At 36.0% G+C, this 15948-nt stretch overlaps 2 protein-coding genes and 1 non-coding gene across 3 annotated transcripts; all 3 read right to left on the bottom strand.

The window, feature by feature from the left end:
• Window positions 1–496: 496 nt before the first annotated feature.
• TRNAR-CCG (transfer RNA arginine (anticodon CCG)) lies at window positions 497–569 on the bottom strand. The gene has a single exon. It is a non-coding gene; the product is annotated as a tRNA-Arg (tRNA).
• A 1181-nt stretch (window positions 570–1750) lies between these two features.
• LOC149005505 (patellin-4-like) lies at window positions 1751–3844 on the bottom strand. The gene is made up of 4 exons (XM_089135524.1): window positions 2758–3844; window positions 2483–2607; window positions 2247–2391; window positions 1751–2158 (listed from the first exon to the last, which is right to left on the bottom strand). Exons 1-4 carry the CDS (start codon window positions 3679–3681, stop codon window positions 1907–1909), a joined length of 1446 nt encoding a protein of 481 aa, XP_088991650.1. The 5' UTR covers window positions 3682–3844; the 3' UTR covers window positions 1751–1906.
• Window positions 3845–13307: 9463 nt separating this feature from the next.
• Window positions 13308–15948, bottom strand: LOC149005504 (eugenol synthase 1-like). The gene is made up of 5 exons (XM_089168599.1): window positions 15672–15948; window positions 15439–15573; window positions 15095–15332; window positions 13754–13957; window positions 13308–13644 (listed from the first exon to the last, which is right to left on the bottom strand). Exons 1-5 carry the CDS (start codon window positions 15858–15860, stop codon window positions 13484–13486), a joined length of 927 nt encoding a protein of 308 aa, XP_089024725.1. The 5' UTR covers window positions 15861–15948; the 3' UTR covers window positions 13308–13483.

The following is a 15948-nucleotide window of genomic DNA, read 5'->3' as shown; positions in this document are numbered from 1 at the left end:
AATTAGAACCATCATTAATCACCAACAATATAGGGAAACAATCACTAACAAATGACGATCATGATCATAATATTTGCAAACATCTCATCTCCAAATTCTTGTGCTTACCTATTTATGAATTACATCAACTAGAGGATGAGACTTTTTTTGAATGACAAAATCCAGACTACCACAGTGTCACCTAAATAATGCAACTCCGTTAGAACCTCAAGCGAAGGGAATTCTCCAAATAATCAAGACAGTAGGAAACTATGGAATCAAACTAAAAGTAATATGGTGTGATGAACAAGCTATCAACTCCATCTCGGAAGGAAATTGAAACCAAATTTGGCCTCTCAAACTACTCTCCACTTTAGCGGATATCTCAATGTATACTAAAGCCATTGAAATTTTTGCTTTCAAAGGTGGTATGTTAAAGCGGACCCACCCGGATGAACCTCAGTTCCAAAAATTAATAATAATATTTCTGCTTTTAAATCACACCAAATCATAAAAACGATCGCGATGGGACTCGAACCCACAATCTCCCGCTCCGGAGGCGAGCGCCTTATCCATTAGGCCACGCGATCACGTTATGTTAATAAATACACAAAATGTATAATTATAACAATCCATTTTATAATGTGTTCCTAAGCATGATACCGTTCATTTGATCAATTTTGGCATATCAATATGTAAATATGAATAGGGATTAGACAGTCATTTCATCCCAATGTATTTGAGGGCATTTTATACTTCTCACCGAAAATACTTTTCCCAATTTTTTTTTCTTTTATATTAATTTAGAAATCTTCAAAAAACAGTCTCTTGAGGATCTGGATAAAGCTTCATTATTGTGCAGTTAATGCGCAGAAGTCAACTACATACCATGAGAACGGAATGAGTAATCAACGTCGAATTCTCGACCACTGGGTTTTTTTTCTTCTTTTTTTTTAAATGTTTTCAACAATAAAATTTAATAATGTGTTCATAAACATTGTGAGTCCATATTTATGGTGGTAAAGCCGTTAATGAGCACAAAGTGCTCCCCTAGTGGGGTGATGATCCGGATTCAAACATGATACCGTTCATTTGATCAATTTTTGTTGCATCAATATGCACATGTTGGCGATTGACGTTGAATCATCATTGTCTTTCATAGGGATCAGATGGTCATTTCATCCAATGTGTTTGAGAGCACTTTATACTTTTCACCGGAAATATTTTCCCCAAATTTTCTTCTTTTATATTAATTTCCCAAGCGCAAAGATGAAAGTTTTCAAAAAGTCTCTTGAGGATCTTCATGTCGGATAGAGCTTAAATATTGTGCAATTAATGCGCAATAGTCAACTACGTGAGAATGAAATGAGTGATCAAAGTTGAAATCTTGACCACTCATTTCGTGTATTGTTTATGTGTGTGTGTGCGCGCGTGTGTCAGTGTTTGATTCTTGATTTGTTCTCAAATTTCAAGAAAGTGAAGTTATTAAGTGCATTGATAAAATTATACTTTTACAATATGACTTGTGTGTGTGCGTGCGTGTATGTGTGTGTGCACACGCACGCCAATGCTTGATTCTTGATTTGTCCTCAGATTTCAAGAAGTGAAGTTATTTAGTGCATTGATAAATATGTTTTTACAATATGACTTCCTTCATTTTATTGTAATTCTTTGAAGAAAAAAAAAAAGAAAGAAGATTAATTAGTGGAATTAGTATAGTTAATCAGTAATATAGAACTAATATAGTAGAACCCAAAAAAAAAAATTAAAGGATCAGTTACATAAATAAATAGAATTAATTCAATTAATCATATGTAAAGATCTTACAACAAGAAACTCTCGGAGCTCCACAAACCAAATAAATAAGATCATAGGGGAAAATGTAATAAAGAACAAACAAATGTAATTAATTACGTAACCACGATTCTCAGCAGCTCTTCTGGGTCTTGTGTCGGTACAGAATCTTCTTCTTCTTGTATGAAGTATTCTCAATGGTGAGAACAACTTTCCCAGGTTCATTATTCCTGAAGGAGTTGCGAACTGGTTCTTCATTTGCAGCTATCTTCTTTGATTTCTGAATGATGACAGTGTAAGATCCTTGGTCTTCTGGGACAAATTCTTCCTTGTAGATAACCTCCCAACCCAACACACTCAGGTCCCAGAGAGCAGTGCTTCCAACCTGTTCATATTAATGGAGAATTAATTGAACTACAAAACCCAGAAAACGAAAACAGAGACTTGCTAGAGAACTTGTCTAATGGCAATACCTCTTGTACAGGGATTTCAATGGTTTCTGTTCCTCCACTCTTGACAGTAAGTTCAAAAACACTTCCATTTTCGGTATCGAACTCAGAATCATTTTCACGTTTTAGACCACCATACTGGACTGGGATATTCTCAGCAGGAATATACCTGTAAATAGAGAATGGAATCATCTCATTGGCTTCCATTGGAACATTAATTTGATGATCAAGATCACAGAAGAAGAAGAAGAATTACTTACTTGAGAAGGGTTTCTGCAACCTTGGATGGGCGAACAAAGACAAACTTGCTCTTTGTTCTTTGTGTGAAGAAAGGAGATAATATTGCATTGAAGGCACAGTACCAGAAAGGCACATTGATGAAGATCTGCAATCAAGTAAAGTGATTTACTTTATCAACAAATTCAATACTGAAAACAAAATCCAAACTTGGGCTTTGTCTATTTATGTTGATAACCCTGAATTCCATTTTTTAAAAGATAGGAAGAAAAGGGGCTTGGCAGATCGATATACTTACATTTTTTGCAACAAATTCAGGATAGTTATCTTGAAGGAGACCAACAGCTTGCTTCGTGGCAATCTTAAGCTCCTTCTTTGAGGGTCCAGGGGAGTTCTTGAGATCGGTGATTTGAAGCAGGGAAGAGACACCATTTGGCTTGAAATCAAGTTTCTGAATGCCCTTCTCCATCAACTGGAACCTCCATCTCAGGAACTGATTTCGCTTCTCCTCAGTTCCAAATGTCTTCTGGTAAAGCTCCTCATTCTGAAAGACACCATAAATGTTGTAGCAGATAGGGTGTCCTTCACGATCAACACCATTCATATAGGCTACTGAGTTGAGATCCAAACCCAAATCCTCATCCAATATGAAATCAATGTTGAGATCTTTCCTCCATTGAAGGGTGTTCTTCAACATCACAAAGGCATCATTAACCTTGAAATCCCGAGCTCTCAAGAACTTCAAAAGGATCACATCAGTGCCTTCTGCTCCTTTGCTTGATAATAGAGGGACTCCCCATAGAGAGATGTCCTTGTCCACTTCGACGGCTTTTTCTTCAGTTCCCACATCAGGTTTCTTCTCTTCCTTTGCTTCTGCTACAGATTTCTCTTTTTCTGGAGTTTCTTCTTGTGCAGCTTGCGCTTTTTCCTCACTTTCTGCAGGTTTCTCGTCCACTTTCTTCTCTTCCTTCTTGGATTCTTCCTTCTTGAAGAGCTTGTTTTCGAGGATTGCTTCTTCAAGCTTAGATCTCAGCTCGAACAATGCCTTCTTCTCAGACTCCTTCAAATCAGAGAGGAAATTGCTCTCCTCCTTGAATGAAGAATTCTTAGTAACAACAGGAACGACTTGTTCAGCTTCTGCACCAACTTCTCCATCTGCAACTTTGACAGTGTCGAGCTCTACCTTGGTGGTCTCTGCCACTTGGGTCTTCTCAGCAGTCATGATTGATGGGTATTGGGATCAAAATGAGAGTCTGGAGAACGGAATAATGAAAGAAAGCAGAGAAGAAACAAAAAGCCTCACCTCTGTTCTGGCTTCACCGTTTCTCCTCTCTCTTCCTCCTCTGGTTTGAGAATTTGTGAAGAGAGGTAGGGTTTTTAACGGTTGCATCAGTGGAATGGATTTTAAAAGTGGAAAAATCCGAGACCCACCCAACGCCAACGGTCACTGATCTGGAGCCACCGCATAGGATTCTCTGGGATTCTCTCACAAGGTTTCTACTTGGCTGGATGGAAGGAACAAGATGGTCCCCACTCATCATCTAAATTTTAAGCCGTTTTTGCGTAGAATTCGTCTCCAACAGCTATATCCTCGCACTTTTCGTGGCAAAAATTGATTTATTTATTTATTTATTATTTGTTGGGTAGAATTTATTGTTTTTGGTATATGAGGTTTATCGGACAGCTTATGCGCACCTCGATTATATCTTTAAAGGGGTTTTGTCGCCCGTAAAGGTCAAACTTATGTGATTCCGTGTTCCAAAGGCCTAGGCTTGGGCTCAATTACTCTTGACCCATAATTAAGGTTCACTATAACAATGGGATTCAATTCGGATAAACCACAATTTATATTCGAATTCTATGAGCAAAACTAATATCTGAATCCAATCCGATATTGGGGGTGACATTTATAAAAAGTATTCAGATTCAAATTGAAAACTTTATTGGATGTCCGATATTTCAATCTTTTATTTCAATTTTTCAGTTACCAATCTGATTTATCAACCTTTTATTTTTGGGTTGATCTAATTGCATTTTCATAGCTAACCAATTGGTTATGGATATTCACCCAAAAAAAAAAAAAGGTAATTTTCATCTGGATAATTATTGAGATTAGCATTATATATTAAATCTTAAAAATGTGGTTTGTTTGATTGTTGGGGGTAGAAAAATTAGAGACAAGTTTCTTTAAATTAAAAAGATGTGTTTGACTAACGGAGGTTGGTCCAAGTGGTAAGCAGTTTGGTCCGCTCAAGCAAGGTTCCGGAATCGAAACCTTGTGGACGTAAAAAATCTCCGCTAGGAGACTCACCCACCACAGCCAGGTGTGTGAGCCCCAGTTAGTCAAGGCAAAGCCTTGGAAATTGGGGTTGGCAAACCAAAAAAAAAGAAGATGTGTCTGGTTGGATAACATGCTAACTTTTACATCTCATATCTTTTCAAAACAAAAATTGGACTACAGTGGCCTTGAGGAAGTTCAAGCAGACAAATAACACGTAGTTATCCTTCTCCACTAACGTCGCCAATGCCCTCCTCCACCACGCCACCATCTCCATCGCTGCAACCCTCCGCAACTGCCCATCCAACCCCTGCAATTTCTTGGCTTTTGGGCTCACCCACGAAACCCTCCTCTGGAAAGCCCTAAATCAAATGGCCGCATTGTTTTCCTTGACGAGAAGAGTACAAAATCGCCAAGTTTGAGCAGAGCAACCGACATGGAAGCTTACTTGGGATCGACGATCATCTCTGCAAAGGAGTAGATTTGGAAGGAGTATCGATCTATACAAAATCTGCTATTCTCCGACTGCAAACTTGGGATTGACGTTCTTCCCAATCACTTGTACGAGGTGCCTGGGGATTTAATCTTGGTTGATGGACCCAGAGGTTATAGTCCGTCAAAGCCGGAGAGGATGTTGTTCATCCCTACCGTCGATCACACTGTTGAAACTTGAAAGCAAGTTCGAAATATCGATCGTTGACGATATATCACCGATTTCCGGCGATATATCATCGATGTTTAGTATTTATTGAGTCGTTGGGGGTGTCGTGTGGCCCCCAGTGACACCTCGACATATCGCCCGTGTGGACGATTTATTGCGGACACGAGGTACCATGCTCCTTCGTTGTCTCATGTGTACATGTTTTTTTCCTCTATTTTACTTTTCCGCCTTAGGATTTAATCAGTTAAAACTTTATCGAGTATCAAATGTGACTTGATAAGATGCCACTTAAAATTTAAGCATGCCCTTTTTTTTCCGTAAAGAGAATTTCAGATTCCTACATCCTTAAAAATGAATAGAACATCTTACCAAAAAAAAAAAAATGAATAGAACACGAATCTAAATGCGAATTTCGGCATCATTTACAGCTCCACCAAAGCTTAACTGGTTTGAGAAATCCTAAATTGAGACGATAAAATGGATCGATTTGTCGAATAAATGTGAATGATTGATTGGTTTAGCATGTGAATTGTGAAGGTGGTGGTTCTTGGAGACCGTGTTGTTTGCTGTTTGTCGGTCGTTAATTATGGTTGTTGGGACCCACTCCCTCCATGTTGCGTTGTAGATTTTGACCAAGACCGTTGTTGGTGGACCCACCTTGTTGTCTTCTTTCGTTTGCAAAGATGTTTCTTTTGTTGTACTTAACGAAGGATTCGAACTCGTTTCCCACCTTAATAGCTGCTTTCTCAGTGGGTGCCAGCATTAATCCCCTATTTTAAGGTAGATTAATTAGTTTGGCCAAGCTGCCATCACATGGTGGTTGAGGAGAATTCGAATCCTCTATTAGGTGGAAATTGGTATAGGAAAAGAAAAAATATATAGATGAAGAAAAAGGGTTATCCTACTTGGAAACTAAAGAACTTTATCAGGTCTAGACCATCTATTTTATTTTGTCTCTTGATATGAAATCCTGCTCATCTTTTCGGAACTTGCAAAATACGTGATCGATCTTGGGTGGTCGAGGTACATCTTCGACAAGCAAGTCAGTACCAATGAGATATGATCACAACTACTTAATAAAGAATTTAAGTAATTGATCACACAGAATATGAATACTTATTTTATTATGTTAGCTTGTGGTGTTTATAGTGTAAGATATTAGAAATTGATTTTGAATATAACTCTAAGAAGAGTTGTTTACCTAATTCCTTTCTTTAGGTAGTGAAAGTATAATAGAAGTTCACTTTGATTGGGTACTCTTAGGTTTGTGGTCGGTTCGCCTATAGAACATATGGTCGAACCAATTTACATAGAACTACTAGTCGGACCATACAAACCTGTGGTTAGGCCGGGATGTATAGAATGACCATTTTAGTCATTAACAATGTCCATCAATCGCATTCAAAGGTTGAGATAATATTTAGAAGATATATATTTTTTTTAATTTGAACCTTTTGATGTAACTGATGGACATGTGTTCTTCATCTAGAGAGAGATGAACGGTCCATTTCTGTACCAGAAATAAACCTGATAAAATTTCAGTAAACTAGCACCTGAATTGCTTAAATACATTACATTTTTGGAAGAAACCTTGTCAATACCCCAGAGGAAAGCTACCAATCTCTTCCCCCAACATATTTCTAGCAACAAACAGTAAAATTGGGATGAGTAGAATGGGCCAAACTTACCACTTAAGTCTAGGAATGAGATTAAGAAGTTTCATATAATTAGTCCAGACTTCATAGATTGAATACCCTGATGTACACCAAATTTCCAACCAATAAGTCTTTCGGCCGTTTCCACTGAGAAGTATGAGTTTTTACCACTGAACCAACCCTGCATTATATTTCTAGTATTAAAAAGACCACGTCAAGAAAAAAAAAAAAAAAAAAAAACAATTTATGGTATGAATTACTACCAATGGTAAAAATAAATTTATCTTCATGTTATTGTCCTATCATATTTATTCACTAAAAAACAATTCCAATACTTAATATAATATTAGAATGGTATGGTTCATTTGTATCATTTTTGTCTGTATCATCGGTGTATATTTATTAAACCATGTCATATCAATAAAATATCCTATTTGTTTGGGATAAATGACATGGTTTTGATTTGATAAACGGCATATGATATAAATTGATAACCTCACCTCTAATAGCTCTCCCTTGATATCTCATCTAATCACACATTTGAAAAAGGAATCAATTCTGAAGATTGATATGATGAACTTTCATAAATATACCATGATACAGAATCAAGGGAGGGTTATCTTGGAGTTGAACTCAGCCATCGATAAATAGTTATTGGATCAAATCAATATCTAAGCCCTCATTGTCTTCTCCAGCAATGCCCCCACAATTGGAAATAAAATTATAAGTTTTTAAATGAAAAAAACAGATTTTATGAAGAAGTTAATAATATCATATGAAAAAGAACAAGAAAACTAATTTTATGCCCTCAAACAGTCATATTAGTCAACCGTAGACCATAAAAGACAATGCTTCCCGGCCGTTTGTCAGAAAGATTCTACTCAAAAGGAACAAATAATAAGAAAGTATTTTTGATAAAAAAAAAAAATAAAAGAGTATTTAAAAAAAAAAAAAAACAAAAAATCTGTTTTGTAAGAGAAAAATATGAAAGTTAGAAAGGAAAAAGATGTATTTTGGATAGTTGGTCGGTAATAAGTTCATTGTTAGATATGCTTTCTATTTTGTGCAAATTGTTATATGCATTATATTTAGAGTTTTTTTACATGTTGCACAGTATAAGGTGAAATTTTCGATACTTTATAGTGGCTTAAATTACATGAGACTCACTTGCTAAATTACAAGTTGTACACTACTATAGATTCTTCCTAAGATTCTGTCAAGTCACATAGAAAATGACCATAGTATCCTCAATAGATTAAATGACATAACTATCCCTATTTAGATCTTCCAGACCAAATCCACCCATTTTCTACCTACATCTCACTAAAAACCATCTACGCCTTCCCCTACCGGCGACCATCCTCACCTTCCCTTCCCGGGGAGGTGGTTGATAAACAAAAAGTGATATAATTTGTGAGATTTAAAAGATGAAGGGTACCTTACCTTGCTCTTGGTAACAAAATTGTTGACATTGAAGGGTAGGAAGAGCAATGTGCCATTAGTCTACATTCGTTTGATCTACAAGTAATCCAGCCTTGACGAGGATAGTCACAAATTTTATGTGAAGAAACTAGGGTTTTGAGGAGTCTGTGTGAACAATTTGAAATGTTGTAGAAAGAGAGGGCTCAAAATATTCAAAATATTATCATCTGAAACTGCCATTGTTGTAAATATGTTAAAAACTTAATTAATATTATTATATATAAATATATATTTTAATCGTGTCTTTTATCCTATGGTTTTATTTAGTCTTACATTGGGTTGAGAGGAGTTGATTATATCGTCTATATATAGTAAGGGTCTATGTAATATTAATTTGGGTTAAGGATAGATCGGATCCTGTATGATGTGAACCGAGCCTAAACCCTGTTGTGACCCTCCCATGGTTATATAGATATATATTAATCAATATTAATAATTCTATATGACTTGGGTCATGGGTCATAGGCTTTGATCCAAAAGGCCCATATTGTCATGGGCCTTATTCCGGAAAGCCCACTGTTGGGTGAAAACATGGAGATGCCATTAGAGATGCACTTTCCTTTAGGGAGGTCAGCTGGATAGGTACATTCCTGAAGGGAGTTGAACTGAAAGGTACCCTCACAATGAGAGGTGACCTTATCCTTTCATTTATAGCCTTGTGAGGGTACCTTATGCTTTCATCTATAGCCTTTGAGGCTCTATATAAACCTATTTTCGAGTTCATTCTGGATACTGAATTTCCTCCTCTTCTTTCTCTCTTTCTCTTCCTGTTGTTATTCTGTTAAACAGTGAACATAACCTGATTACACTTTTAGTAACATTTCTGGGGTGCAACCTTAAATGTTTGGGCTAACTGATCTTGGGGTGAAGACACTTTTAGAACCTGAATTGCACAAATTGGGGTATATAAATACCTTAAAGAAAATACCTCTGGTACGTTTCAGCTCTGAAGAAGTATTGTGAGAAGAACCATTCAAGTGCAATTGTAGATCTTCAACAAGTTTGCAGTTTTTACGTTATTTACAAAAACGGGTTCGAAGATCTTGTTTGAGGTATTAAATTGGTATAGAAAAACGGTTTAAACACGATATCTAAAGCGGTACAATTTTGGTACGAATGAACTTATGCCACTTTTGTTATTATTTCATTAAGATCCTAATGAAATTGTGATCAACCAATCGATAGAATTTGAAATTAATAGAGATGAAGCAAGTAAATCTAATTAATAGAGACAAAACAAGTAAATATAAGAAAAGGACTAAAGGAGTGAATGATGAAACGAAAAACTGAAATAGGAAACTAGGGATAAAGTAAGGGTAAAGTGTTCTAATTGTAAAATTACAATTTATATCTCTTAATTTGGTACGGTACCAATTCAGTACAGTTTTGGTACGTACCAATGGTATGAGTACCTAAATCCGAATTTAGTGCGCGCACTGCGAGCGAATTTTGAACGAGTGCAAGATCGGTGAGGTTTTAGATGGCATGGTTTGGTACGGTTAAACGGATTTCGGTACGCAATTGACACCCTTACTCGAGACATAGAGCCAAGTGGCTATTCAAGTATGATGCTTTGAATTTAACTTATCTTGTGACAAAACAGTAAATTATATTAGCAACAATATTTCTAATATAATTCTGTGTGTTTGAAAATATTCTAGGCTATTTAGGTCCGCCATATTGATAATAGGAAAAATTTTAAATCATTACATAATACAAGAAAGACTTCTTTTGGTTGTAATTGAAGGAGAGGGTGTTATTTGAAACTATAAATGTTGTTTATGGAAGTTCACATGTTATAATATTTTATTGTTTCCTAATTGTTTAGCATCAGGAGCACCCGAATAAAGAACCTCTCATTCATATGAAAATGTTCAAGATTACACGTGATCCTACAGACGAGATTGCTAACGTGATCATTGTAAGTTATAAAATCATAAATGAGGTACTACCATTTTATAGCTTCAATTAATATATCTTTTAACTGATTTTTGTGTTTCAAATGTAGGCCAATATGGAATAAAAGATCAACAAACTGCTAGAAGAAATGTGAGGGACCTTGCCACGCTTGTAAGACAAAGTTTTTAGAGATTGTATAGGTGAGGATATCCATGGTCGAATACGAATGTTTGAAGTTGGAATAACTCCAACACAAGTACATGAAACAATAAGAGAGCTCAATAAGTCATATGCTAAAGAAAATGCACAATTGCTGGCTAAGATACACACAATAGAGACAACAACATCTGCGTAGGCTGAAGAGTAGCTAGTCAGGCTGAAAAGATATCTGCGTAGGATGAAAAGATATCTTCGCTCATGATTGACATAGAGCTCCTAATGCAATGACCATGTACTTGAGGTGAGTATGATTCTTGCTTTCAATATCTTGCTTGATCCATTCAATCATAAAGTTGGGAGGAGCCCCTCTTAAGGATTCTGTAGTCATGTGCTATCTTATTTGCAAATTTGTTTCAGAGAACCTGATTTGGAATTTGGAAGCTTTGTTGTTACATTTGGACTAGCATCTAATCCCAAATCTATTGTCATACTAAGAATCATGTTTAGTGGACTTTGGAAGAAAGAACAATAAGGATCAAAGCCTGACTGACAGCATTTTAACACTTCAATGAGTTATTTGTAGAAGCTTCAATCACATTTTAGTTAACACTAGCAGCATCATATCATTGACATGGTGGAGTACCTTGTTTGCCCGATTATCATTATTCCTGTTTCTAATTTTTTTTTTGGATGGCCAAGATGAAAGATTCCATAATGGATAGATCAAACAAAAAAATTTCTGCTTATGATATTTTACTTTCATATCAGTGACATGGTGGAGTCCGAAATGTAAGCATATGCTCCTTACTTTTTGTGTGTTTCTGATTTTTTGGGAAATACGTTGCATGTTGTCTTCTAGCCATTGTATATGATTCGCATTCTACATTTTAACAAAGTGGCTCTATTTTTCTTCTAGAGTTGCAAACCATTTATTGGGGTACCATCCATGGAGGAAAGTATCTCTATCCAGCCAACGACCACATTTGCGCACCTCAACAATTGACCTGCTGCTCCCACCCAAAGCATCATCGTCACAGCAGCTAGTGATGCAACTATATATAAAACCCTTTCCACTTGTTCTGTAGCCTGTAATGAACAAACAAGCATGGTTTCTGTTTCCATATTAGTTTGTGCTACAGTTCTGTTGGTGATGATATAAGTATATGATTTGGTTTGTGTTGCAACTTCTTGATCATAAGATTTTGTACTTCCTTGACTAGGTTTTAGCACATTTTCTTGCAGAGGAATGGTGCAAATCCTTGACTAGATCTGGTGCATCTAATTTGTTATTGTTAGATGTTGGTTACATCTGCTTCACTAACTGTTCTTATTTATTCCTTAACCAATTTTTCTGTTGTTGATGGGGGGCATTATCATCTAGTGCTAATTAACCAAGTGAAATTTAGGCAATTTAAATGCTTGCCCAGATTAGCTTCTGAATGTGTCATGCAACAGCTAGGAAGAAATATTAACAAACTTACATATGTGCAATGTTAATTAAAATGAAGTTTTATTTATCATGAAAAAAATTCCTTGAAGGGTGTGTGCGGACATTAGCAAGTGGGCCACCACAGATTGATGAGACGAAAATATGGTGTCTTTGGGCTGGTCCATGACTGTTAGTGCAAAAGCTTACCCAGTGAGAAAGTGGGCTGAGTAAACGAGGCCCAAGGTTGCTCTTTTTTTATTTGCCCAATATCACAGCCCAATCAATTGAAGTTCTCTCCTCTTTCTTATTTTTCTCCTTTATGTTTTGCTGGAAGTATATTATTATTATTAAAAAAAAAGTCTTTTTTTGCGATGGTAGAAAAATTTGTAACTCAAAGTATTTACAACGGTAGGAAATTTTTGTAGCGAAAGACAAAGTCTATGGGTTTCGTAATTTGCATATATAATTAAGTATTTGTCACGGGTACCAATTACCGTCGCTAAAGAAAATAGAACCGTCACTCACCAATTTTCGTTGTAAACCTTTATGACAGAAGTGCGACAGAAAGTTACCATCGGGTCAAACTATTTGGGATGGTTTATGGACTTTTTACGGTGGCAAAATCACTTAATTGTTGTAGTGATGTGTAAAAAATTCATATATTTATATACAAATGAATTTATTTAATTTAATAATATATCAACTATTTAGTTTATGAAAAATATAATATTAAGTTACCAGGATTAAATCGGATGGGTTGGAAAGTCACATAACTCCAACGGGAGCAACACCTTGCGTCCAAAAAGTAAAGTCAATTGATTTGGCAAATATGTCCGGTTTGGATTAGCCATCCAAGTAATTATCGATATTAAACCAATAAAAGAATCCTTGTATAAGGATGCATAATTATTATTACCCGTTAGGGAGACTCTACTTGTCTCACCTTTTTTTTTTTTAAAAAAAAAAAAAAAAAAAAAAAAAAAAAAAAAAAAAAAAAATTACATATTTGAAGACAGTATTTTTCAGTGTTACTTAAAGGGTTTATATAAACCGGGATTGGCAAACAAAAAATAAAAAATAAAAAAAAATCATGTGTGGGTGAAAGTCAAATGTAAACCATCCAATGGGTGCAGCAACACGGCAAATTATTACAAAAAATAAAGTCAATAGATTTGGCAAATATGTCATTGTCCAGTTTCGATTAGCCATCCGAGTAATTAAATTAAAGGAGAGCACACTTTTCATTAAACATACAGGTAAAAAAATAATAAGAAATTAATACAATCACTCTTTTAATGATGTTACTGAATGTAAAAATATCAATTAGAACTAGGGATAGCAATAGCAAAGGCTATTCCTGCAAATTTCTTTTTAAATTATTTTTTATAACTATCTTGAAAGAATGAAATTTTTATTTCAGTTTCTCTGAAAATGAAAACCCAAGAAAAACAAAAATGAATATTACACAAATTTATTGAGAATTTCATCTACTGAGGTGTATTTCACATCAGGATAAAGCTGAGAAGCTTCAACTCCAATGGATGGATCTATCTCAACTTTTATTCCACCCACAAATACTGCATGGTTAAGTGCTAGTTTTAAATTTAATGGATGTGGAGCAGCTGCAACAAGAGAAACACAAAAAGATTGTTAGTTTTCAAGATCAATTAGGTTTTCAATATAAAGTTTCATAACCATCAAGCTCTGGCTTAGTTTCTTATATATATTAACCTTGGATGTCTTTCAAAACTTGTTCCTCTGGAATGTAGACCCTTTCCAGGGTTTTGCCAATCTTCTTTTCCCAGAGAGAAACAACCTCATTGAATGAGAGAATGTTAGCAGGTGGACTGATATATAAGATCTTATTTAGAGTTCTTGGATCATCTGCAGCTTTAATTGTGTAAGTTCCAATGTCCTCCTCTAAGTTGTAAATTCCTGCAAATGCAAAGATATGAAGGAACATTAACAAGATTTAATAATGTAAACATCAGGACATTTGAAAAAATAAAACATATTCAAGCAAAACTGTTCATCCAGAGATTTAATGTTGATATTCCAATACGATGTGTCAAATTTGCAAGCAAAACCAACACGATATGATCCAGATCCTCTTCGTCCAGAAGGGGTGGAGGTACGATTTAATTTTGGGAGGGGTCAAATACCATTATTTCATAGAGAGTATAATGAATTTATCTCTATGCAAAAAAAAAAATTTTATCAAATCAACTGATCCCAGATTTAATGTTGATATTCAAATTTGCAAGCAAAACCAACACTATATAATCCAGATCCTTGTCCGAGAAGGGGTGGGTTGACAATTTAAAAGTGGGGGGGCCAACCCCAAGAAATTGTCTCGATGAAAAAATTCCACATCAAGGCCCAAAGATGGACTATCGTTGACATTTAAAAAAAAAAAAAAAAAAAGAAAGAAAGAAGAAGAAGAAAGGAAAAATGAAAACTTCAAAGGGGAGTGGGGTTGGCGGCATGGGCCTCGCCGCAGCATCAATGCAGCTCCGCCAATGTGTCCAAGTCTCCCGTTGGTCCTGTATGTCCAACAACCAGATGGATGACACGTTGATTGAGAGGGTGAGAATCCCTAGATGGAGAGGTATTACACCTTTTGAAAACGAATTGAGTATGTTTCAACCATTTCTAAAGAGTTCGGATCATCTTCTGTCAGGGGAGCACTCTGTGCTCTTCGACTGCTTTACAACCACAAATTACAGTGGGACCCACAAGTAAAAAAAATTAAAACATTAAAAAAAATTTCATCACCCTAATCGTGTGGGACTCCCTATAATTTGTGGTTGTAAAGTCGTCGGAGAGCAAATAGTGCTCCTTAACAGGGAGATGATCCGGACTCATTTCTAAATGGACTGCTTTCTCTTAACTATTCCATTCAATGATTGAAATTTTACGGTCCATGCGTCACGAAGCAAAAGGCATCGCAGGATGGAAAGGTTCCAAAATTCAACAACATATGATCTCAATTTTTTCTTAAGATCAAATCATGAAAAATCTGAAATTTGCAACAAAAAAAGAAATGAGAAGATAAAGGTCTTCATGAGTTACCTTTGGTATTTCCATCCCCCATTATGACAATTTTATCACGAGGAGGAGCAGTGGCTCCAGCTTGTCCAAAATTATGGAGAAAGTAATCACCAAAGTGGTTGTTAACAACAATGGTGTATGGTATTCCGGCAGCCTCGACTGCCCTGCGAATTGCAACCTTGATCTTGTATGTGGATAATGCTGGCTCAACAGCATTAACCCGATCAACATCATTTCCAAATTCTGAAGGGAAGAATCTCTGCATAATTCAGAGCAAATCATCATAGGAAAATTAGTTAATCTGGTACGTCACAGGAATAGAGCTTCAAGATTTCAATGAAAACTGAAAGAATTTGTTAAATTACCTTAACGTTTCCAGCTTCTTTAATGGCAGCTATGATCTTCACCTGTTCTTGTACCAATTGCTTCCCTACAGTTGCAATCACCACATCCACTTGCTTAATTGCCTTCACCAAACTCTGATGATCGTTGAGATCTCCCTATCAAGAACCCATAATCAAAATCTTCTCAGCAGCAAAACCCAGAATAGATAAGAAGGATTGGAGGGGGAAGGAGGAGAGATTTTGGATTTTCATACCTGAACAAAAGTGACACCAGAATTCTTGAAGCTCTGAAGGAGTTTACTTTTCTCATCAGTTCCGGAAACAGCTGATGTATCCCTCAACAGTGCAAAAGTTGGGTTGCCAGACTTGGCGCTTGCCTCTACGATGAACTTGCCGATGTAGCCTGTTCCTCCAATGATCAGAATCTTGCTCTTTGAAGCCATTAAAGATTGCTAGAAAGAGCTAGGGAAAAAAAATATAACTAGCTTGAATTCTTATGTATGAAGTGCAAGGTACAGAGAAAGGCCGTGT

The sequence above is a fragment of the Hakea prostrata genome, chromosome 9, assembly GCF_041222555.1.
Source record: "Hakea prostrata isolate BN-2017 chromosome 9, UWA_Hpros_2, whole genome shotgun sequence".
Lineage (NCBI taxonomy): Eukaryota > Viridiplantae > Streptophyta > Magnoliopsida > Proteales > Proteaceae > Hakea > Hakea prostrata.
The sequence above is the reverse complement of the archived record's forward strand: the minus strand, read 5'-3'. Positions and strand labels throughout refer to the sequence as shown.